The sequence below is a fragment of the Bidens hawaiensis genome, unplaced genomic scaffold (assembly GCF_021521415.1).
Source record: "Bidens hawaiensis isolate Kalapana, Puna unplaced genomic scaffold, B.hawaiensis_p1.1 tig00007840_1, whole genome shotgun sequence".
Lineage (NCBI taxonomy): Eukaryota > Viridiplantae > Streptophyta > Magnoliopsida > Asterales > Asteraceae > Bidens > Bidens hawaiensis.
In genome coordinates, this window is record NW_027491543.1 from 310,281 (window position 1) to 336,363 (window position 26,083).

The 26,083-nt window shown below is 31.3% G+C and overlaps 3 protein-coding genes across 3 annotated transcripts in view; 2 read left to right on the forward strand and 1 right to left on the reverse strand.

Moving 5' to 3' along the window:
* LOC143636254 (non-specific lipid transfer protein GPI-anchored 15-like) overlaps positions 1–26,083 on the forward strand; it is a 113,287-nt gene that overhangs the window by 57,768 nt on the left and 29,436 nt on the right. The window lies entirely within an intron of this gene.
* Positions 7,579–12,426, forward strand: LOC143636250 (type I inositol polyphosphate 5-phosphatase 4-like). Its single transcript, XM_077103896.1, has 13 exons — positions 7,579–7,689; positions 7,765–7,849; positions 8,141–8,215; positions 8,425–8,515; positions 8,607–8,711; positions 9,385–9,997; positions 10,184–10,377; positions 10,463–10,571; positions 10,853–11,001; positions 11,088–11,326; positions 11,412–11,489; positions 12,023–12,157; positions 12,251–12,426. Exons 1-10 carry the CDS (start codon positions 7,660–7,662, stop codon positions 11,308–11,310), a joined length of 1,674 nt encoding a protein of 557 aa, XP_076960011.1. The 5' UTR covers positions 7,579–7,659; the 3' UTR covers positions 11,311–11,326; positions 11,412–11,489; positions 12,023–12,157; positions 12,251–12,426.
* LOC143636230 (uncharacterized) lies at positions 20,949–23,076 on the reverse strand. Its single transcript, XM_077103878.1, has 6 exons — positions 22,983–23,076; positions 22,790–22,860; positions 22,602–22,697; positions 22,392–22,495; positions 21,252–21,388; positions 20,949–21,171 (listed from the first exon to the last, which is right to left on the reverse strand). The coding sequence occupies exons 2-6, from the start codon at positions 22,847–22,849 to the stop codon at positions 21,089–21,091; spliced, it is 480 nt and encodes a 159-aa protein (XP_076959993.1). The 5' UTR covers positions 22,850–22,860; positions 22,983–23,076; the 3' UTR covers positions 20,949–21,088.

Consider the following 26,083-nt stretch of genomic DNA (forward strand, 5'->3'; position numbering starts at 1 on the left):
GAAATGCAATTGTATAAATTTAAATAAAAAAAAGGCATTATTTAAGAATGCGAAGTTTTTGTAGTGTGTGTTTTAGAAAAAAAAATTATATAAATACTAGGTTATTTTGAAGGCTGGGTAAAACCAATTCACTTTATTTAAATTTACTTACGTTTTCAGTTTTGATTTAAAATATAATTTAGATATTTAATATTTATTGCATTCTTACACCTTTTTAAATATCAACAAAAGGTATTATATGTTAAAAAAAAGTATTTAAATTTATGTCATTGAATTTACTTGTTATTAAAAAGAATTTAATACACTACATTTAGCAAATTTAATTATTCAAAACAGTAAAATAATCATTTAGTGGACCCTTCATTTAACACAATCCATACATGATATATACATGAGTATAATTTGTGTGTATTGCTATAAATACTTTTATGCGTACATAGTGATATGGAGAGAGACCTCTTCTAGTACGAAATTGTCTTGATTTGAATGTTGGGTCACTGTTCCCTGCTATGAGGTGATAATACGCTTGTAACTTGTATCATCTACAAACTGTTAGAAGTGTAGAGGCCACTCTGACAAAGTAAGGATATATGCATAATATGAGATAGATTAAACATTAAACATGTGGGTATCTCTACAAGTAAATCATAAACATAAGATTGTAAGTGAGTGTTTGATAGATAGAGATGATCTTCTTGGGATTGTATAAAGATAAATTAAATCATTATACAACCTTTTATTTAAATTACAATTTAGTTTTTCTTTTTAAACGATCAACAAAATTTTATTAAGACCATGCCATCAAAACCGACCAAACGATCACAATTTAGCTTTAACATCCACCACAATGTTAGCAAGTTGAGCAATTTTGTCATTTCCACGTCTTTCCTCGTCTTCCATAAACACAAAATTTTATCAAGATTACACGAGACAAACAAATGGTCGACAGTTTCCACCCTCTCTTCACGTATAGAAGTTAAAATAATGCAATGTATGAGCTCCCAATTTGATATAAAATCTTTTATATAACTATTGTTTTGGTTTACATTATAAAAAGAAAATAAGTATTTATATTATAATTAATGGTTTATATATAATGATTAATTAAAGAAACAACTTTTATAAACATCATACTAACGTATTAGTTTAGTTTCATGAAAAAATATTATAATTTTTTTAGTTTATGGAAAATATAAATAACTTATTGCATTAAAACGCTTATTTTATAATTACTTAGGGGCTGTTTGGTTCATTCAGATATGAATGAGTATCTGTCTCATTCAGCAACAACAATAAGTCTGAATGATTCAGACCTAATTTTAGCCATTCAAATGTTTTTCTGATTGGAACCAAACAGTCTGAAGTTTGAATGAATCAGATGTAAACAAACAGTCCTTTAACTTGTTCAATATTTTGAAATAATAAAAAAGATCACCATGTCTTTGTTCAAAAGAAATGAATGAAGATGTATATAACTAATATAAGTTATATTCAATTTTCAATAAATACAATAATAAATATTCAATACCTTATAGTAACATGTTAATATTCATATTTCTTTTAAAAAGAATTTAAACAGCAGATGAAAGTGACTTGGTGGCATCTCATGTCGATGTAATTGAGATTCTCTCCTATTTTTCTGTGTGTCATTTCACACTGTTCAATAAAATCCCTTTTTGACCCCACTTTTTTGTATTTTTCTAGCCTAAATTTTGTTCCCAAAATCGTTTAATAAAATGTCGTCTATATTATATAAATAACTTATATGAATTATCATCAATATGAAGAACACATGTGTCGATATCATGATATAAAAAAGGAATGCAAAAGCAAAATTAACAAAATCAAAACAAGATGAAAAAAAATACGGCAAACCGTTTTACCATGCCCTCAAATAAAAAATACGGCAAACCATTTTGTGGTTGTTTTTAGAGACAAAGATGTGTCGATTGGTGATTTGTTCTTAGTTGAAAGCTAGGTGTTGTCATGGACTTGGAGATGGAACTCTAGAAGAGACCCCCTTGGTCAAATCCAGAGACCCATGATTTACGTCGTTGCCGCAGTCTTCTTAACACATTCAAGGCATCAAGTGACATGGATTCTTGAATGTGGATGGGAGACAAATCCAGGTGCATTGGAGGTTGACACTAGTAGTTTATTTGTAATGGAATGGTGCAAATGGATATCAGTAAATTGCAACATTTTTGGATGAATAGCAGAAGTAGAGCGAATTCCACTCGAATGGTCATAAGCCAAAGGAATGTTCAAGTCTATTCACAAGCGTGTGTACTCTCTGATAATGCAATAGGGTCAGCGTGTCATATTTTCACACCATGCTACACGGGCTTGGTCCTTTGGCGGAAAATAAGCCAAGGTGGTGCAACATTCCTTTTTTGCATTCTCAGTCAACAAATTATACTTTAGAATTTACCTTAAATAAAGATTTATAATTTAGTTTTGAGGCTTGACTTATCTACTTCACTTTCTTTTAATTCTTCATTCTCTATAATTATTGTTGTTTGTGATTTTAGTATCATTAATGTAATTTTTATATGATTGGAATTACCTAAGATCAAATAAGAAATTAAATATATTTCGTTGTGTTATGAGGTTTGTGGTAAATACTCTTTCAAAATTATTATGATTTCGAGCATCATGAAACCTAGAGTTTAAGGGATAAAGCCCGTAGACTATGGAGGTCTAAGGAGCTTATTTACATGAAAATGATTTTCAATATAAAGTGATTGTAAGTGGTAAGTACTAAGTTGATACCGAATGGCAAATTCATTCAACAGTGGTTAATGAGATTAGCAATAACTAACTACAAATAGATAAGTACTACTCAACAGTGGTAAGTTACTAGTTATTTGATTATAGGAATTGTACTCTTTTGATACTTTACATACAAATTAAATATACAACTATCATCGTCATCATTGAAAACTAAATTTTTGCCCGTGAGGCTTTTGTTATCGTCATTCATATCCACATCAACTATACGTTGCAATATATTATCAAAATAACAAAGGAAGGTGCATGCGATAGTATAAAAACTTTACCAATGTCTAACTTATGTCATTTAAAGCTTTATAACAATTCATTATTGTATCAAATGTACGTGAACTACACAAAACATCATAAATCTTAGCTATTATTTATTGCTGTTTTAAGTTCAATCTAAATGAACATGCTTTACATAAATATATTGATATAAATTATTGTGAGTTTATAACATTTAATTTAACCAACAATATAACACTTAAGTAACCCATATGACTTGAGTGAAACATTTGTACGTGAAGTTCTGTTATTATTTGATAACTTTTACTTAAAACAAACTACTTAACAGAAATACTATTTCTTAATTGGTCTCAAAGTTCAAACTTATTATATCACGTGGTATGTAAGAACAACATATTTATACTATATATAATATAGGAGTGAGGGACCTCTTAAATTTTAAAAGGTACCACTCTTGTTGCAAATTATACAAGTAACAATAAATACAATTTTAAAAATTTAGGGGTAAAATAGTCTTTGCATATCCAAAAATAATATACAATAATGGTCTTTCAACTTTAATCATGTTGTGTTAATATAGTAAATAGTTACATATTTCCCCCATAATTATTAACCAACTACCCCATGACATTTAAATGGCCGCAACCTTTTCACACGTTAATATTTTTTCTAAAAATTTACACTATAAAAGCGAGCATTTTATTATCTTTAATTTGAGTATGGTATTGCTATAGTTAATTAATTTAAAAAAAACTAACATATTACATGTTTACCAGTTATTACCGGCAATGGGTCGGACATGTTCGACTAATGGTGTTGAACGGGATAATACAAAAAGGGTTAATTTAGTTCATGTCGGGATGGGTTTAGATCGAAAGGGTTCATGTCAAAACGAGCTTCGGGTTAAAACGTTTTCAGGTCGAAACGGGTACGTAAAAAAGGATTGGATTAAAAGTAGTTTATTTGAAACTATTGTGCATTTCATCTTACTTCTTGCTTATCGCCACCTGTTATGCATGTTCAAGCATCAGTTACATGGATGACACTATTTATACATATCGGGTTGCTCGCATATAGGCATTATGTGGCGCGCTTACTGGCACCGGTTACACGCCCGATGCCACGTTAAATGCATACCACCGTCGGGTTACGAACGTACCGTTGCGAGGTTACAAACGTAATAACACCGGTTGCGTTTGTACATACACCGCTGCATCGCGCGTGCAACTAGCTAGTTTTTATAAAATTTCAAGTTTCTTGTTCACTAATAATCATCTTAAATCAGTAATTTCAATTTCAAATGAGTTATATAAAAACATATTTTTATAATAGCTTTTTTTTCCATTTTATGAAAAGATTTGAGCATACTTATAATAAATTTATTTATTAAGAGGGGTTTGGGACATTATTGTCAAGTGATTAACATAATGTTTGATAATCAATAATAGATAATTAACTTGGACTAAACTAAAAATAATGTTTAATTACTGTTATTTGCATTCTGAAATTGGAATATTTTGAAACCAAGAAAACATAATGTCAAACATATAAACACTAATCCTATTTGTTAGTAGGATACGAGTCTCATTTTCTAGAGTTGCCATTGTAAAAAAATAATACATATAAAACACTGGTACAACTTCATATTTTAATATACAAATCTCAAATCTGTACCATATGTAAGCACAAACACCTTTGAATCCAATATTTATATAATACTTTTTTTCAAATAAAATTGTTGATATTTCTTTTTAGACAACCTAAAAAGAGACCAACTGGTTTGTTATGCTGGATGAAGGTTCCATAGGGGAGGGTGTAGGGGCAGTAGTGGGCTACCTACATGCGCTGTGTTTGTTCCAAACCTTTTTGTAAAAGTTTAGGGGGGCTATAAGTGTTAATTTAATTGAGTTTAGTCCCTAATATTAAAATATTATTCATTAAACAGTAGCATGTAATATTTTTTTCATTTGAGTTCCTTGGTTAAGGACCAAGCACAGTCTCACACATGCACCATGTGATTTTAGAATAATTAGAAGTTCCCCAAAACCATGTGTTACTACTTGGATTAGTCCAAGTTTTAACTTTGTTCTTAACCTGGCTAAACTATGATTAATACTAATAAAACAAGTATTAGAGGCCAAGACTCGAAACTCTAGGAGGTTGCATAGATTCGAGGGTCGAACTCTGGTTTGGTATTAAAGAAAGTTGATTGTCTTGGCCAGTTACATATCACGATTTAAACTTGAAAGAGTTATATAAATCAGGGTCAACTACGGTTTAGGAGTAGGAATGTTGTATCTCATAACTCAACCAATTACAAAGATTCATAGGTGACAACTCGGAAAGTTGATTTGCATGGCATCCTGTGTAGATCATGGCTCGATCGATAAGAGAATTTGTGGCTCGTAGATAATAATTATGATTTAAGGTTACAAATGTTGAGTTACATAACATCTTACAAATGTTGAATTACATAACTTATCTAGGGTTAGCCTATAAGAATATTATGACTCTTGATGCATTATTTTATAGGGTTAAAGTGAATTGATTATAAAGTGAGGTCGGGACCGCTTATGCATTTTGTTTCTAGAAAGACAAATTTCTTGATCTATGGTAAAGAACACATTGTTAACAATCATCCTAACCTACAAAAGCTAAGGTCCTAATAACACTCCACGAAAACTCCAAAACCTAGTAATAAACACATTTTGACTTAAACTGAAAGACTTACATAAACGACATAGGAGTAGAAAGATTGAATCTCATAACCAATTACAAAGATTCACATGCCACAACTCGAAAAGTTAATTTTACAACCTAAAAAGTTGATTTTACAACTCAAATCGTTTATTTACATGGTAACCTACGTCGATCATGGCCATGTTCGTAAGAGAATGTAGAGTGCATAGATCATAAGTCTGTTTTAAGGTTACAAATGTTAAGTTCATAACATTTTATATCAATATACAACTTATTACTCGCTTGATTAACGACTCTTGGTACTCTCTTTTCTAGGCCCTAGGGTTAAAGTGAATCGATTATAAAATGTGGTCGGGACCGCTTATGCATTTTGTATCTACAAAGACAAATTTCTTGATCAATGTAAAGAACATATTGTTGGATTGCTTACATACAAAAGAGAGACTTTAAGGAGATTGTAAACAACTATCCTAACCTACAAAAGCTAAGATCCTAAAAACACTCCACAAAATCTCCCAAACCCCCAAAACAAACACATTATATAATCACATTCATGCCGATTGAACCCTATAAAGACATGTAGTGCTCGAACCCCAATGAAAATCTACTTGACTCATCTTTAATTGTGCACAAATATTCCTTAGATTCATATTCTATGCAACGTGTAAATAGACCCACCATTGCAAAAGACAAATCTTGAAATGAAATGTAAAACCCAAGATCATCAAAAGCTTTACCAAGTTGGTCAAAGATTGAACCACTAACAAACTTTTAAGACCATACCGTTATGAAATCTCTTATAAAAACCATATAGTTTATCTTACATGTTGTTTGGTCAAAATGACTTAAATAATCAATATTCAAAAGTAATATAAATTCATCATCATTTATTTAGAACATGTAATAACAGAAAAATCTTGAAAGCAATGTAAAAACCCAAGGTTCATCAAAGGTTTGACCAAGTTGGTCAAAGATTGAAATACTACTAACCCACTTTCATTTCATTTATAACATGGTCAAAAGATTTTCAAACTATTACTAAAATCATTCAACTTTTATAAACACTTACATAAAAAAACCCGCTCGGTCTCATCTCATCAACACGTTACTCGTTGTTTGGCTAAAACGACATAAACCGATCAATTTTCAAAAGCGCGACAATTTTAGTAACTTAAAACCAAACAACCATATTTGTAAAGCACCTAGTTTTAGTAATGATTTTAAGCCAAACAACCAAACTAGGAATGTAGCATAAATGGTATAAATACAGCATCATTTATAGAAACAACTGCAAGTTATCCTAAATCAGTAACTATATGGTTTGTAACCAACTAATATTTTCATAATCATAATCCATCTCATTAATATTCATTATGGGTCTGCCTAAAAATTTGGGGTAAACACTCAAAAACCTCTGTTGGTTGATGAGGAAATAGGAGAGATGGGTCCCACCACACCCCATAACCCCCCCCCCCCCCCCCCCCCTCTTCTCTTTATTCTCTTTAACTTCCATACTTTGATGTACCCAGAACGAGGTTTTTTGCAGAGAAGAAAAACAAGAAAACCCTCTTTGCATTTTCTTGATATATATTTTTTTCACTTTTATTATTATTAATATTAATATTTTTCTAGTGTTTCTTTTGTACACAACAAATAGGTGTAAATATAGGAATAGACTCCTACAGAAACAACAAACAAACACCCAACTGGGGATTTGACTCTTTGTTTGCAAATATTGTAACCAAAATGCCAAGAAACTGCCACTTTCTTCTCCTCTTTATATCTTGAGATCCAACACAACAATAACACTCTCTTTACTTTTATTTTTATCAAAATACAATTTTTAATCTTGCTTAAATTCCAAATGCAGCATTAATCCCCTCATTTTTCTTCATCTTAAATTATTTTATCTTATAATCTTTATGAAGTTTTGACACAATGAGAGATGATAACTGCAAGAAAACCAAGGTTAGTTTTTTTTTTTTTTTGACATTTGATTAAAAAAATGATTATTTGGTTACTAATATGATTACTGGATTAAAGGTTTCTTGGCCTAAAACACTCAAGAGATGGTTTAGTGTAAAGAGCAAAGCTGAAGATTTTCATGCTGATGATTTTAGTTCTAGAGGTAATGTATTTTTATTTTTTTATATATTTTAGTGTTTTGTGTTTATATACAGGGAACAGTAATTGACCTGCAAATTTTGCTTTATTTCTGCATAAATGACTGAATGTTTCAGTTCATATTTTATTTGGAATTTAAATGGATTTTATCCACATTTTCTCTTTGCAGTTCAAGATCTGTTCTTTGTTTTCTTCTTCAAATTATAATTTTTTTTTATTAAAACCGAAATTTCTTTAATTTATGATTATAAAACACATTTTATGAAATTTATCTAATTGGGTTCCAAATATGCAGATGGAGATGAAGATTGGATCAACAATTACAATAATGAGAGAGAAGATTGCAATATCAAGAAAAATAAAAGAACAGGTCCTATTTCATTATATTTAAAAAACCCATTTTTTTTACATAATCATAAGTTTATTCAAGATGAAAAAATGCTAAAAATCTCAACTTTTTAACACTAAAACTCCAATTTCATAATATTTAACAAAAACCCAATTCATTTTACATAATTATAAGTCAAATAAGATTAAAAAAAATATTAAAAATCTCAACTTTTTTATTTTTTTTTACAGAAAGATCAAGTAAAAAGAATAATATTAATAGCCGGAGCCGGAGTAGGATTGATCTTGATGAGGATCAAGTGACAGATGTTCATAATTACAGGTTTGTTTAATTAATTGGTCTATTTAATGTTCATATGTTTTTAATATGTTTGTTAATAAATTGATTGATTATTATTTGAATATTGTAACAGAATCTTTGCAGCTACCTGGAATGTGGCCGGAAAATCGCCGACAAGTGGCCTGAATCTTGAAGATTGGTTGCATACTTCACCACCTGCCGACATTTATGTTCTTGGGTGACTATTTTTTATTTTTTCCTTCATTTCTGAACCACATTAATTCTTATCACATTTATTAATAAATTGACTAATTTTTATGATGCTTTTTTTAGATTTATTTTTTAAAAATAGAATAGTAACATTTTCCCTAAATACATGTACATACTATGTATGCCACATGCATTTAGGTGGTTCTCTATCTCTATTTCAATTACTTAACTAAAAAACGCTACATTTTAAAATTTTTGGCATAACATTTTCTATATCAATCTCTGTTTAATTAAATATAATATTTTTAAATTTTATTTTCTCTAAATATTTCTTTAAAATTTAGAGATATTGTAGATATAGAGAACCTTGTATATATTTATACTATTTATAAAAAAATTAGAAGACAAGATAAAAAGAAGAAAATGGTGTATAGATAAATAATTATCTATTCTACTTATTTTTCTCTCGGTTTCTCAACATACTATTGGTTAAAAATACGCATCATTTCAAGAATAATCTTGTCTAGATGTGTTTATTATTTCGTTATAAACTAATTACCAAAACCCAAACTTAACCGTAACATAAAAAGACCGAATCGAAATAAGGTTTCGGTTCGGTTTACCAAACAAAGTTCCAAACCGAATAACCCGAAAACCAACCCGTTTCATCTCACATTTCTCATTCTTTGTTTACAAACCAGGTTCCAAGAAATCGTCCCGTTAAACGCAGGCAACGTGTTAGGCACCGAAGACAACGGTCCCGCCAAAAAATGGCTAGCCTTAATTCGAAAAACACTCAACACTATCCCGGGAACCACCACTACCCCTTATCAAACCCCCTCACCCGTCCCCGACCCGGTCATCGAGCTAAACTCGGACTTCGAAGGCTCAACACACCAACGATCGTCATCCTTCTTCAACCGCAGATCATTCCAGTCATTATCCAGAAGCATGAGGATGACCGAGTACGAAATGCCGGTGTCACACCCGCAGTTTGAACGCCGATATAGCGTTTGTGATCTCGCAATGTTTGGGAATAGACAAAGTGATTATTGTGGGGGGTCTTCGGATGAGGATAATGGGCCGGATGATTCCCCAAGTTATTGTGGTTACTCGCAGGGTGCGTTTAGTGGGTCGTTTTCGATGGAGGAGAGGGATAAAGCGGGTGCGAATTCGATGTATTGTTTGGTTGCGAGTAAGCAGATGGTTGGGGTTTATCTTACAGTTTGGGTGAAGAGTGAGCTTAGAGATGATGTTAGGAATATGAAAGTGTCTTGTGTTGGTAGAGGCTTGATGGGCTATCTTGGAAATAAGGTGAATACTTTATGAGTTTATTCAATCTTTTTATAAGTTTTTCTACTGTATAAAATATGAAGTTATACCAAATGGATGCGGGTCAAATAGTCAATTACGTAATCTGTTATGTAGCCGGTTTATGGTTCAACCCCGAACATGAACTTAAAATGATTTAACATTAATCTTTATGTTAAATGTGTGCAGGGTTCGATCTCAATAAGCATGTCGTTGCATCAAACGAGCTTTTGCTTCATATGTAGTCACTTGACTTCGGGTGAAAAAGAAGGCGATGAGTTGAGACGAAACTCAGATGTTATGGAAATTCTTAGAAAAACACGGTTTCCACGGGTTCAACGAACAGGAGACGAGAATTCTCCACAAACGATCCTCGAGCATGAGTATGTCAAAGTTCATTAGATGGTTTGGATGTTAGTTTTTCTATGTTAAAGATTTCTGAATGTTTCTTGTGTTTTGTGAGTGTAGTCGAATTATATGGCTTGGAGATTTAAATTACCGGATCGCCCTCTCGTATCGAGCTGCAAAGGCGCTTGTCGAGATGCGAAATTGGAGAGCTTTATTGGAAAAAGATCAGGCAAGTCTTGAAACTTAGTTTTGTTTTCTGCATATTCACCCATGAATTCAAAATTATAAATTCTATTATACTTAAAATAATAGGATAGAGTGGGCTGGTCGGCCAGTAACGGGTCAGAACAGGTTACAAAAAAGGTGAATTTGTTTAGTAAAGTGAGTTCGGGTCAAAACGTTATCAGTTTTGGTTCAGTTCTCAACGGGTCAAAACAGGTTTTTTTTTTTAAATATCAATTTTGTTCGGGTCAAACAAGGTTTTGACCAAACGGGTTTATGTGATTACAGCTTCGGATAGAACAAAGAAGGGGGCGCGTGTTTAAAGGATGGAGTGAGGGGAGGATATATTTCCCTCCAACGTACAAATATTCAAATAATTCGGATCGATATGCGGGCGATGATATGCACCCAAAAGAAAAACGAAGAACACCCGCATGGTAAATATTTTAAAAAATGAAAACTTTAACAAAGAACACCATTTTTGACATTTTGAACTAATATTCAACCAATTTCTCGTGTGAAGGTGTGACCGAATCTTGTGGTATGGTAGAGGACTCCATCAAATGTCATATGTTCGCGGGGAATCAAGATTTTCGGATCATAGGCCCGTTTACAGCATATTTTTGGCTGAAGTTGAATCGATAAACCGTTGTAGAATCAAGAAAACCACAAACGGTTCTTCACGAATCGAGGTTGAAGAACTATTACCATATTCAAGAAGATATGGTGATCTTAACATATATTAAGGGCTCACTTGGCATTGTAAGATTTGTATTCTTTTTATTTTTGCTAAACAGATTATTACTTTATTTGAATTGTTTTTCAAGATTCTTTATGTTCTTTTCAGGAAATCAAGCATTTTGGATTTCTTGTAGTTACAACTTCTGAACTTTGGTGGATTCCCATATCCAAATTCTCAACCAGGGTATGCATAGGCTTTTAACCCACCTCAAAAAAAAAAAAAAGGATTCTTAGGTGTTAAATAGGTCGGGAACATGACGTGAACTGATATATTTAACCCGACCTGTTTAAACCGAAATATTAACAAGAAATATTGAAATATATATAAAAAAAATTGCTTTACTATAAACTTTGATTCTTTCCCTCTTTTGTACTTTAGATTTTGCATAAAAGTGGACACATATAAAATACCTAACTCAAAAAAAAATATTCAAACATATAAAATAATTATGTTTGAACTATATTACTTGTTTTTTATTCTCTTTTGTAGTTTAGATTTTGGCATAAGTTACATAAATCTGTAACAAACAGATTTTCGATACAAAACTATAAACTTAAAGCACAAACACGACTTGTATAGCTAAACGTGTCTGCAAGTTTGACCTGAACCTGTTTAGACCAACCCCGACCCATAAATTTCTTGTTAGATCCATATCGTGTCAAAAACTTTTACTCCGTTACACTGTTCTTATAATATGTCTTGTTTCATTTTTGAAGAATCTGGCTAAAGAGCATGACAAGGATGAACCTTTTACTGGATCCAATGATAAAATTAAAAACACACGCATTATGGTTCATGATCGATCAAACTCGTGTCTCATGATTAGAAAGCGTTTGGTGTTCGCGATCCAGGTACAATAGACAATGATTCTTCTGTTAAACATGTTAAATCTTGAATGATTATTGGATACACTTTTATGATCAAAGTTCTTATTGCTTCTGCAGACTGGGATCAATGCATCAAAGTGCTCATCATTCTTTTGAAATTCCCATTTCAAGACATGTAATAATGACTTGTACATTGTGCATTAAGGGGTGTGTACATTGGTGTAGATTTTGGAATTTCTGCTCAAAGTTGAGGGGACAGAAATGGGATTTGAAGCTTTTGTTTTTTGGTTTGAGGGATTGATCTGAAAAGGTGTAATTTTTACTGAAAAAGATAAAGTTAAAGATTATTATTATTGATGGTGTCACTGATGCTTCATTCTCCTTTGGGTTGTAAATTGTAACAAAAGGAAGATAAATGATCAATCTTCTACTTTACCATTGCTATGTCACTGTTTGGGTACATTGTTACTTTTTTCAGATGTTTGAGATTTTCTTTATCTTTCAAGATATTGTAAAAGAAGTGAATTGGATATTTGGATTGGTTGCCATGTTCTAGAATTTTGTCAATCATCAATTATTGTTTTGTTTCTATTTAAAAGAATGCACAATGGTACATTGTATTTAAAAGAATGCACAATGGTACATAAATCAAAACTGAGCAATTACATTGTATCAAGCGGATACATTGATACAATGTAATTGCTTAGTTTTGATTTATGTTGGCTGTGTGAAAAATAATAGTATTTTAGGGTATATGTATATACAAAAGAGTGCATCAATTAATATTTTCTTTTTGTAAACTTATTTACCTTTAAAATAATTCATGTTAAGTGTACAAAATTGTAGTTGTATTTGTATACATGTAGTAGGAAAACTACTGCCCTTTTGATGCTATTATCTTATGATCAATGTCCATTTTCAAATGGTGTAGATAGATCCAAACAAGTGCAACATTTTTACCTATTGTATCTTGGGTTGTTTTGAGGTTTGTTAGGAATTGGTGCAAAATTGATCCGAGTTTTGTATTCTTAGCTCAAGACATCTTTGTGATTCATAAACAAGTACCAAAGGAGGAGCGGAGCGCCTTCAAGAAACTATTCATGGGATCTTGTCATCTTGGTGATAGGTTTTTTCGTGTATTTGGATGGCTAAGAACGATCTATATTTATCGAATAAGGATGCCAACCCTAAAAGGATTCCGGAAGATACTAAATACCTTGGCTTTCTTTGGTTTAAAAGCATGTTCAAAAACGGCCAGTTGGCTAGATTGGTGTAATTTCAAGCTCATGCAGTTATGTCGTAATCTTGTTGTGTTAGTTTGCCCCTTTTCGTTATAGTTCGACTTTTTATGATCAATTATTGTTTTCTTTTAATTGTAAAAACATATGTGACTAGTAATTACTAATTACATTTCATATATTTATCTTGAGATACAATGTAAAACGCGTTAAGTTGTTATTATACATGATTATTTGTAAACGTTATTATTTAAGCATTGTTTCAGTTTTGGTTGAAAAAGTAATAATATTTTAGGCTATATTCGAAAGAGTTCATCAATTATTATTTTAGTTCTTTATGATCATGTTACCTATATATTCAGGATAAGAAATACAATTATTACAACAGATACTGACTCCTATTTGATGCTCTTTTAAAATGACGTGGGATTATGTCGTCTAGGTCTATTATGTTCTGTTATTGGTGATAAAATTTACAAGATATATTTAGAAATTACTATTGCTATTGAAGTTTATTATATGTCAGGGTTCAAACAATTATTTATGTCCTGGTCAACTTAATATGTATTGGACCACACAGTTCATGAATTTACTGATAGGATTATTAACTCAGTTTAACAGTTCATGAATTTACTGATAGGATTATTAACTCAGTTTAATCGATTTCAAGTAGTGTGATAAAGACTTAGTATGAAACGAACACAACATGAATTTGTGTGGCTTCATATGACATTTTTTAACTCGGTTTTTTGTCTCTGTATAACTTTAAAATTAGAATTTTACAACAAAAATGTAAATGTCTATAAAAACAATTTAGTTTAGTTATATAAACTTATGTGAAGTTCTCTTTTAAGTTTTAACTTTTGGCATAGAGTAACCAATCAAGTTAATTTATACATCAAACACATTTTAAGAGAATAAAATGGCTAAAGAGGAGGTCAACGACAACCCACAAGCTCGATAGATTGACACAAACATAACCCGTTTGACTACAATTATTTATATTTGAATTAATACATCAATTAAAATTGTAGTTGCATACATGTAGTACAACAATTGTTGACATTTTGATGCTATTTTCTGTTTGTTGTATCGTCATGGTGATGATATTTATAAATTATTATCTAAGTTAATTTAATTCGATCTGTTGCCTGTATATATGCACCTGGTTAAATGTCAGCGCTCATACAATTATTTATGTGATGGTCAACTTAATAAAGCCTAGACTACAAACTTACCTTTACTTATTTGATTTCAATTAAGTGTGTTAAATTGCTATATAACATAAAACTTATTATAAAAGAATAAGAAAAAAATAAATTAATGAGTTAATGGGTCAACCCGTGGGCCTACCGGGTTCACGAACACGACCCGCTTAGCTAAACTTGTTCTCACGTTTGACCCGAAACTGATCGAACCAAATTATTAGTTTATATTAAACCCAGACCAATAAATTTTACGTTATGTCCGTGTCATGTTTAGGTGCAGTGTCAAGACTATAGTTCTTCATTTGTTATCTAATACGACATTAGTAACACACATGACTTGGATGTATTATATGATAGACCCAAAAAAAAAAGATGATAGGTAAAACCATAAGTAAGCTCTTTAGTACTTGTCTATAAGAAACTATTTTTTATAGTGTAAACTTTTATTAACTCCCAAATGTCTCAACATGTAAATTATGTTATATTTTTATTACTATATGTGTAACGTAGGTTTATCAAAAGGTTATTTGGTTTAGTAGTACCAATGGATTTCTCGTTTGGACAAGAAGTATGTATGTAAATTATAATGTATAAGTTTCTCCTAAAAGTATACGTAAAATTGATCAATTTTGTAAGGATTACTCAAATATGATGGTTTACTTAAAACGAGAAAAGGTTTATTTTTTTTACATAAAAAGGTAAAAGTAACTTAGCTTTTAATAATGAAAAATCATTGTTTATTAATGAAAAATCATTTATTTAATGTTTATGATGGTAATTTATTAACAAATTAGTTCACTTGGGGTGACTAGGCTTTTATAATATACCGTCATTAAGAAGAAGAAAAAACTAAAATTATCAAAAGGTAAATTGGTTCAATGGTAGTATAATGATTTTTTTTATGTAAGGTTGTTGATTCAAGTCTTGTTCGTGACAAAATGTTATGTTGTAGTCAGGGGTTTTGCCACAATAGGCTTTCGAGCGATGGGTTTTCCCCGGAATTAGTGATGGGCTGAGTCACTAGCGCTGTATGTGATCGCTGACGAGGTCTTTTACCACCTGGTGTACGCAAATGGTTGGACTTTACTGGTCATATAGAAAAAAAAATGAACAAATTTATAAATTTGTCCACTCTCAATTCTCAATTTCCCCTAAGAATAATCATGGAAACCATAAACCAAATACTCCCGGTATCCAAAAATAATTTCTACCTTTAAAGTTATCTATAGAGTTTTTAATTTAATCTTGAATCACTATCATGTGCCACGTCTATATACCTAAGTTATATGTATTTTTGAGAATGGTCAATTATTGAATAATTGTATATTATTTTGGTTACATTTTCTAGAGTTATATATATTATTTATTTAGCAGGTGGGTTTTTGAGTCAAATAAGGTAAGAGCAATAGGTTACTTTCGTGCTAAGCTCACAGAATTATACCAGCAGTGTGAAATTGCACTCAAAACTAGAATAAAAAGAACAAAAATCATGGGTCAATTTTTTTGAAGTGCTCAAGAATCTTCAACAACAAAATGCACAATTATTGCTAATTTAGCATGCTTACCATTACAAGCTCCCGAATACATTACTCCAAAACCCATTCGGTTATAATCATTACAAAAGAATTTTTTTAAACAAAAATAAATCAGTATTTATATGATTTTGAAGTAGCAACGTGCATTAGATGGATATTATAAAAAATATGAGAGTGTTGATTTGGGGTAAACAAGTTCAAATCAGAAACTAGTAGGGAGTAGTCATGTTAACAATATATTTAAAAACATGTATAAAGAGGCCCAGCCCGATTTTTTGAAAAGCATAACTTTCATTCAACAAAACAATTAGTGAATTTGTAACAAAACAACCCGAGTGATCTTTAGAACACTTTTATTAAACAAGTCAAACTAGCAAAAAGCTAGGCCAAACAACACAACAAACAAAACAAGGAATTAATATCCAGATAAACGACGGCCAATTTTTATCTAGAGAAACGTCAAGGAATTAATATCTTTAATCACCTTAAAAACCGAGTTCTCCCTATTTTCAAAAATTGTTTGATGTCTCGCATTCCAAATGAACCAACATGTTGTCACAAAAACACCTTGTAACACCTTTTCTTTTGTTGCAAATTGGAGCGGTTTTATGAATTGTAAGTAGATCATGAACCGAGAAGATGTAAACGGGGGCATCTTGCACCAAGAGCTAATGAACCGCCATGCCCGATTCGCCATGTAACAATAGGTAAGCAAGTGGTTTGTGTTTCGGTCAAAAATTAACAAAGTAACTTTTGATCAAATCAGTATGTGAGGTAGAGTGCTTGATGGTAAAACGAATAAGCACAGTAATTTGATTACGAGGGAAAAACCCTTGATTATGATAATCTCCGGCACAAAAAACCCCCGGACGGTGAAAACTATCACCGTCACTTTTATTAATAGTAAAAAGATGGTTACAAGTGGTGGAGCTGATAGAATATCGAGAGCTAAGTGTTACAATGATTGCTAGTAGCTAAGTAGTGAGAGTGTGTGTTCTAAACGTATCTATCAGCTCGTTTAAATAAGAAAAAGTTACAACTGAAATCCTGAATAATCCGGAAACCCTAGACTAATTCTTCCATAATCCGTTGCTTGCCCACGTTCGTGTTGACGAAGTCTAAGCACTAGCGTTGCAAACCCACGTTCATATTAGCATATTTAACACGTGGTCTTATCTGCAAAACAAAGAAAAATAATATAAGACAATTGAATTAGTCAAATATCATCCTCGGAATATCAGCGTCAGCAGGATAGCTCGGAATTCTTGAATCGTAGTCAATCCCGAGGATAAAAAATCTACACCCAACAGTTTGCATTTTTCGGGCCTTCCTCGCAAATTGATCAATTGATCGTACTCGTACGTATTGATCGGGATATGGGATAACAGCAAAATGAATATGTGGAAATGAGTTTTTTGAAATTATAGTTATTGAAATCTTATTTTCAATCCACAGTGACCCAAGAATGACTAGCGGGTTAGCGATGATAGCTATAAAGAACGAAACATTGGATAGCATAAACTGTGAATAGTTGATTCACCAATTTGCTATCAAGAATATTATGAAAGCTTCACAAATCCTTAATTAGCTACTAGCATATTTAGTATGTCATAAACTCATTCTAATACCATGATTTTATTAATTGTTATGTTTATTGCTATAACTTTAATCGGCGTAAAAAAATATATATATTATTCAGTACATTAAGGTTTAAGGGGCGTGTTTTTTTAGTTTGGCCAGGATACGTGAATTCTCAGAGTCGACATCCGATACATATCCGTTTTTCAAACAAATATATTTACATTTTTTGAGAACCGGTTATTCTAACCCATTACAAACACATAAATTATGTTTTAAACACACAGATAAACTTTAAAGAACTTATGATCTGTGCATAAAATGTTGTACTGCACGCTTCCGTTTAACACCCAAAGTGATGAAGACATCATTCATGAGTGGACACCTCTGACAACATGTCATGTCAGTCCTTGAATGAAAGAAAGACAGGCACGTGAGGAGCACGTGACGTTAAGGATGCTAGTAGCCATCATCCTCGTACACTTGATTTTCCAATAACTTCCCAAAAAGGAAAGTAGTGTGAAATGAGTTGCACATAGTACCCTAGCCCATCATCCACATCGTAGTTTCCAATGTGTCAAATTTTATAAGATACCTTTTTGTCACACTTAAAACTGATTTAATAATATGCATTTTCAACTTTCTTGCTTAATCAATAATTAGAGAACGTGTGTGTATATAATATAATGTTTCAAGCATGATACATTAGATTATTACTCCGTATTATGTAATAGTATAGTCACATCTCTTTATCTCTTATATTCAATGATGGAGTCAGGGTTTTCTTTTATGGGTGGTATTTTTCGTTGTCCAGCTTTCTAATAACCCGACGCCAAACTTTCGGGTCAGTTTGGTGTGGGTTAAATAATTAAATCCAATATCATAACAAAAGCATATTGTGCTAGAACCGGTGTACCATAAAATACAATATATTTGAAATAAATAGTACATTTTAGTTCCCTACAATTTTTCACCATTTGAAATGACCCACAAAGTTTTAAATCGTAATGCTCATAAAGCACCCTTTTGAGTCTTTTCGATATAACAAATATAGGAATCGTTCATATAATTGTTACCTATCTGATTACGCGAAGGAATTTTCACGTGCTTTATTGTTAAAAAAAAGGTAAACGTCTACTATATGCTTGTCGTCTTTGCATGTTAAAATGTATTATGAGTTTAGCATTTACTCTAAACAAGACTACTTATATTTAGTTACAAATTTATATATATATATATATATATATATATATATATATATATATATTAACATGTTATACATTTTACATAAACCGTAAAAAAGACATTGGTATTAGTTATTAGTAGGAACTTCCTACCTCCACCCCTACTTAAACTACCTAGGGCAAACAAACCAGTTAACCGAACCGATCCGAAAATTGAACCAAAACCGAACTGGTTTGAAAACGATTATGTAGAAACCGGTTTGGAACCAATTGAAACCGATTGAAACCGGAGGTTTGGAAGTGGTTTGTAGTTTTCTACACCAATACCGGGTTTCAAACCTGTTAACCGAACCGAAACCGGCCAAAACCGGACAAAAACCGGTCAAAACCCCGAACCGAAACCAATCAAAACCCGAACCGAAACCGATCGTAACATAGTAAGAAACCGGTTTCAACCCGAACCGAAACCGATCATAAACCGGTTTTGACTTTTGTTGACCAACCCGAACCGATTTTGAGTTTTAAACTGGTTTGTGCACCTCTACCTACATACATGTGTGTTATACATATGGTTTTCATGGTTGTCTATTTGAATTAAAATTTGATCAAACACACACAAATATAGTTTAAACAAAAATAGTTGGGTGATTCGGTTTATTTACCAAATATAAAAGAGCAACTTAACTACATGGGCAGGATAGTTGCAATGTAATATATGTTCAACTGTGATTAATATATAAATGGAACAAAATATATAATCAAATGAATTGTAAAATTACTTTAAGATAGGAGTAAGTATATCATAAGAAAATTACAATTGGATAATCTCAACAGTCAACATAAATCACCCCCTTACAACATTTTAAGAAATGAAAAGGATGTAGGTGAATACTAATGAGTAACAGCTTACATCATCTTACAGTTTATTGGGCCTTAGAATGCGATCATATGTTAATAAATGGGTTTGTATTTTGGCCCAAAAATGATATGAAGTTTATTTGGGCTAAGGATTAAACGTAAATAAATTTCTCATTTTGATGAACTAAAACAGCCACATTTGTAAGTTGTAACCTCTATTGCCACCGATCAGTTTGTCTAATCAAAGCAGTTGGCCTTTTGGTTTAATGGCACGGGATGATGATTAAGACATGGGATCTTAAGGTCCCAAGTTCGAAACATGACTCAAATGAGTTTTTCCGCATTGGTGGGTTTCCTCCTTGATGATGTTCTTGGGTGAATCAAAGAAAATCCAGTATGAACGGTTGACATCCTAGGAAAGCTTACCCAAGTATTGAAGGTGGTTTCAAATACTGCTAAAAAACCCGTTTGTTTAATCAAAAGCTATTAATTTTGATCTGAACACATTTAGACCATTTACCTAATCTTCTCACCCCGCCTATTTTATGACATTTAAACAAACCTGAAGCAGTAAACCCGAAGAAATAATAATCTCACCTGCTCATTTTACGATATCTAATCTTGAAAATCGATTAAGGCCACACCAAGGTACAAGGAAATGGCAGGCAATTCCATTAAAAATTAGTTTGGAAAAATGTCCACTTGTTGCAAAATGGGTAAGTGATAGTAACTGGATTCGAGACCGGCGGTCTCCCAAGATATGACCCTTTGAGCGGGTTAGACTCCAAGAAACATTAGAGATAAACAGACAATAAAACTTTGCTAATTTTCTTTTTAATAAAACATTATGACCATGCCTTTAAATAGGCTTACAATGAAAACTACAAAAGGATACTACCTATTACATGCACTAACCCACTAACATAAAACTAACAACCAAATAATGAAAACATGAATTATGGAATACTGAATATGAGGGAAACGTGGCTAGGCAGTAGGCATGTATCAGTCAGTCACATAAAACTCCCAACCAATAAGGAAGGGGCACCTTTTCTTCACTCATTGATATCATTAAGCTACAAACCCTTTGGCAACTATATGTATGACAAGTATAGTATGCAGATGCGGTTTACACAGTTCTCAAAATAGAGTCTAGAACGAACAGGCATCTATATCGTGTAATTAATGTCGCCCGGTCTTAAGTTAGCACAAAAACATTGTGACATATCAAATGATACATCTTATGACATCCGAAAACCAAACAAATATGTTCATGCATGATTACATTAGCAGTGTTACTTAAAACATGTTTTGTCTGCTAACATGTTCACACCAAAAAAAAGCACTACCCTTACTAAAGAGCTGGCATGCCCTTACCAGTTTTAGCATCATATGTCTTCTCCTGCACCAGCTCCATAGGAGTATCCTTCGGTCCCGCTGTTGCAAAACACCAAATGAATATTAATATAATTTCATGTGTAATACTAACTCAAAACATATACAAAATAGAAGAATACCGATTGTTGGTCGTGGAGTAGTCCTAATTTTTAAAATCTCGGGACGGGGAATAATAGACCCGGATGTGCCAATGCCTCTTGAAACTCTTACTTTAGTACCATCTTCTTGATACCTTATCCCAACCTTACAAGGCTGCCTGTATTAAAGATCATCTTATTATGCCAATGTTATAAATTAGAGTTTTTCACGGGCATGCTTTGACGGTTTTCAAGTATAACCACGAGTCAAACTGTTTGTAACAGGCTATCATCATTGTATTACCTAAACCAAACCAAACTGTAACAAATGATCTGGTGTGTGCATAAAACCAAAACAGCTGGACGAAACCCAAAGCCAATAGTTTGGTTTTATGTTTATTTTTAATGTTAGGTAATTTATATGAATGCTGTAGCCCAAAAAAATTAGACCCAGATGTGTAATATAATCAACTAATTAACAAAAAAAAAAAGGAACTAGAGTCAAATTCATAATTTTGGGTAGAGATGTGCATGAAACAACCGATCAGTAACCGAAATAACCGACCCCGGACAAAAAACAACAGTCGGGTCATTTGTCTGAACTTTTGGCGTAGTTTCGGTTTTGCATGTAACTATACCGAAAAAAACAAACCAAATTTATGGATTTTCATTTTTAATTTTGAATGTTGAGTAATTAATAAAAATCTAATAAAGAGTGTAACCTAAATATTTTTAGCCCAAAGCCCCAAATGCATAATCAGTTAAATCTTAAATCAACAAACAGTTCTATGCCCAAATTCATTATTTTGGGTAAATTTCATTATCAGCCTAAAAATTTCAAGCTCGAATAATAGAAGCTCGTGTTTAGCCCAAACCAGCCCATGCAAACGCCTAATTTTGAGTATTTTTCAGCCCAAAAAAATCCAGCTCAAATAGCAAAACCGAAACTGAACCCGTTTAAAACCGAATCTGAAACCGATTGGTTTTCGAAAACCTAAAACAGAATTTTTGGTTTGAGACGAAAACGACTCATGCACGCCTGCAACGATCTAGATTCCAAACGGTTTCACAGTTTGGATTTATTTGATCAAGGATGAATAACTATAGCAACATTTGTGATTTCACAGCACCATTAACACAACGAAAAATGACATTTATTTTTCTGAATTAAAGTATTCATACCCTGTAACTGGATCAACAACTTGAACATTTGAAACATGAAGAGGGGCTTCTACCGTAAATATCCCGCCTTCATGACCTTGCCCTTGCTTTATATGTTTCTTCACCTGCAAATATAAAAAAACCACAAATTCATATCACATTCAACGTCACATATCTATATAAAAAATAACAGTAAAGATAGAGAGTGAGAGTGAGAGTGAGACTAATCACCAAGTTCTTTCCTTCAACAATAACACGATTCTGCGATCGAATCACACGTTTTATAGTGCCGGTTTCACCCCTATCTTTGCCCCTAATTATCATCACCTGTAACAAACAATAACATAATAATTGTTTAGTGTGCAAAGCTTTACTGTGAAAGAACAATAATATATATATATATATATATTATGGTTTACATTATCTCCTCTTAAAATCTTCCAGTGATGAATGAGCTTCTGAGCTGCTTTCCATCCCATTATCTACCGGTCTGAAATGAATGAGCTTGCATCAAACATTTAATAACAAAATGATTTAATCATTATATATACATCAAACGAATCATGAAACCATAAATTAAAGGAAGCTAGAGAGGTTTAGGGTGGGTTTTACCTTTTATTCCGACAAAGAAGCGGCTGAATTGTGAAGATGATGATCCGTTTGCTCACCTAGGGTTTCTTCACGGGTTCAAGTTACGAAATAGGCATTTACTATTCAAGATCAAATAACCCGGGCGAATGCCTAAGGTGGGGACTATTTGTTGGATAACTCGAGACCGTTGAAATTTATACATACTATTAAAGCAATGAACAATTTTCACATGTTATCATTCTAGGGTATCCACATAGGATGCCACCTCAACTCCATGTCATCTATTTCTTTTCTTAAGCATGTCAACTCAGCAATTAAACTATATTTAACCCATTAACCCATTTAAACTTATTTTCTCGCGGGTCTTGGATATCCATTTAACCCATTAACCCGTTAATTCAACTACTATATTTAAGTCTAATTTCGTCTGCTGCCACTATTCAGAAACCCTAATTGTCGCTCTAAGCCTTTTATTTCCGGTTAATCTTTCCGATGCAAGGTCAAGTTATATAAATTAATTTCCGGCAACCTTATTATTTTTTCCGGTTATTCTTTCTTCTAAGCTTTTTATGTTTTATTTTCATTATTAACTGATTTTAAAAAAAATCAGTTTAGGTTGTAAATCATAAACAGGCATGAAGATGATATGCGGACGTTTTACGTTTTTCCGGTAAGTATTTCCGGTAAGATTTTCCGTTAATTTTTTATAATATATTAAATTCCGATTGTTGATCTATGTATTTCCGGCAATAATATATTTTCTTCCGGTTATTGTTTCTTCATATCTTTTTATGTTTCGTCTAATAATATCAGTTTAGGTTTTAACTAAAGAAAGGCGATTTCTACAATTTTTCGACGTGTTTACGTTTTTTCCGGTGAGTATTGACGGTAGGTTTTTCCGGTTATATGTTATACTTATAACAATGATTGTTTTATATTTGTTTGTATTTTTTAATTTTTCCTATTTTTTTGTTTGACATGTTATATTCATCAAAATTATATTCATCCATCGACGGTATCAAAATCTGAGATTGCATGGTTAAAAACCATATTTGTATTTTTTTTCCGGTAACACAAACAATTTTTCCGGTTACACATTAAAAATCAAATATTCAATAATATAAAAATTAGTATTATACTTTCTGATTTCAGGTCAATGCCAAGAGTAACAGATCTTCATTTCTTCAATTCTATACAAAAATCCTACATCCGATTGTCATTGTCACAATATCGTTTTTCCGGTTATTAACTATATTCAAAAAAAATAATATCAAATATTAATTTTCGATTTTATTATTTCAGGTTATTGTCCGACTCATAGATGCAGGCTTTCATGATTGATCAAGACTTCATAACATTTTTTTTTATTATTTTATCATGTATAGATGATTCTTTTTGAACAATCATGTATTTCAATATTTCAATATAATATGTACATTATATGTCCTATGTCAATAATCATGTATATATTATTCTTTCCCGATTGATCAAGACTTCATAACCTGGATGTATATTTTGTTTTTCTGCTCCTTAATAAATTACATAATTAACTATTCCATTAATACCAATTATTTTCTTTGACCTTCCTACTTTATGGTCATAACAAAATTCCCATGATTATATACATTGACTTTCCTACTTTATAATTTAAATTTCAATTTGTCTTCCTAATTAATGTCCATACTATCTGTTTGACTAATTTAAATTTGAATTTATAATTAATGTTTAAGCTTATTTTGACTTTCCATTTTATTTATCAATTGTTTGACCATATTATTTTTGTTAAAAAAATAATATCAATAGTTAAGGCAAATATAATTTTTAAATACAACAAATGTAACAATTAAAATAAACTTTGTTGTCATAACGGAATTCCCATTTTATATACATTGACTTTCTCAAGTAACTATTTCTTAATTTTGTTGCTTAATACAACTTATTCCATTTAAATTTCATACACAATTTGTCTCCTTAATTATTAAATTAATAGACCGGTTTTACAAATTAAGTTCATTTGTTTCCTCATTTACTATTTTGACCATATCAATGTTAATTATACAATAAAATTTACACATACATAGAACTACTTTGACCATATCAATGAATTTGACTTCCTAATTAATTTCCATACTAATTGTTTGACTAATTTAAATTTGAATTTATAAATAATGTTTATGCTTATTTTGACTTTCCCTTTTATTTATCAATATTTAATTTATTTTCACAGATTATGTTAAATTTAGAAATTATTAAAAATATACTTTATAATTTCAATTTTGTTTCTAAAATTTTAAACGGGTCCCAAAACTTTCCTCATTTACTATTTTGACCATATTCTTTTTGTTATAAAAGTAATATTAGGCAAGTATAATTTTAAATACAACAAACGTAACAAATTCAAATATAGTTATAAATGTTTCGACTTATATTATGATAAGCAATTCAAAAATATCTAAGTTAATTTGGTATTCGAAAATATTTAAGTTAATATTAAAGTTGATTTGGATATTTTTTGACCATCAATTAAATAAGTTAATCTTGTATATTTTTTGTACAAGTTAATATTCTCTTACGATCCATTATTATGTTATTAAGAGTTACTAATAATGTTGAAAATAGTAACCGTAAATTTTTAATGGTCTTTAAGTGAAGCATAATTTATGCATGTTTATACATATAATTGTGTATTTATCAATAATAATAAATTGGAATTTAATTATGTTTTGACCGAAATCAAATAATTAATTTGTATTAATTGTATTAACTTTGCTTCAAGGAAAAGAAAAGACAGTGGACACATTTTGGATTTTAAAAAAAATGCATATATATTAGTTGACATTTTGAAGTCAAAATATGACATTTTAAAATTAAAAGTTAGACCTTTTAATTCAAACATGGTTTGTTAATTTTTGTCAAGATGGTAGGTTACTAACTATCAATTTTTCAAGATGGTAATATTTAATTCAAACATGGTTTGTAATAAATGTTTTAAATTGATGTGCAAATAAACACGGGTACTATCTTAGAATAATAAATATTACAGTTATTGATGTGTAATAAATGTATTAGATAGTTTTTGTTAGTTGTATGTTTTTATATTTGATTCAAGTAAGTTATAATGT

Excerpts from the sequence above, each read along its gene's own strand:
- LOC143636250 (XM_077103896.1), top strand. The coding sequence starts at position 7,660 with ATGAGAGATGATAACTGCAAGAAAACCAAG. Across the intron at positions 10,378-10,462 it reads CAAACGATCCTCGAGCATGA|TCGAATTATATGGCTTGGAG; the intron begins GTATGTCAAAGT and ends TTGTGAGTGTAG. Across the intron at positions 10,572-10,852 it reads CTTTATTGGAAAAAGATCAG|CTTCGGATAGAACAAAGAAG; the intron begins GCAAGTCTTGAA and ends ATGTGATTACAG.
- LOC143636230 (XM_077103878.1), bottom strand. The coding sequence starts at position 22,849 with ATGGGATGGAAAGCAGCTCAGAAGCTCATTCATCACTGGAAGATTTTA. Across the intron at positions 22,698-22,789 it reads AGATTTTAAGAGGAGATAAT|GTGATGATAATTAGGGGCAA; the intron begins GTAAACCATAAT and ends TGTTTGTTACAG. Across the intron at positions 21,389-22,391 it reads GTTGTTGATCCAGTTACAGG|GCAGCCTTGTAAGGTTGGGA; the intron begins GTATGAATACTT and ends TCTTTAATACAG.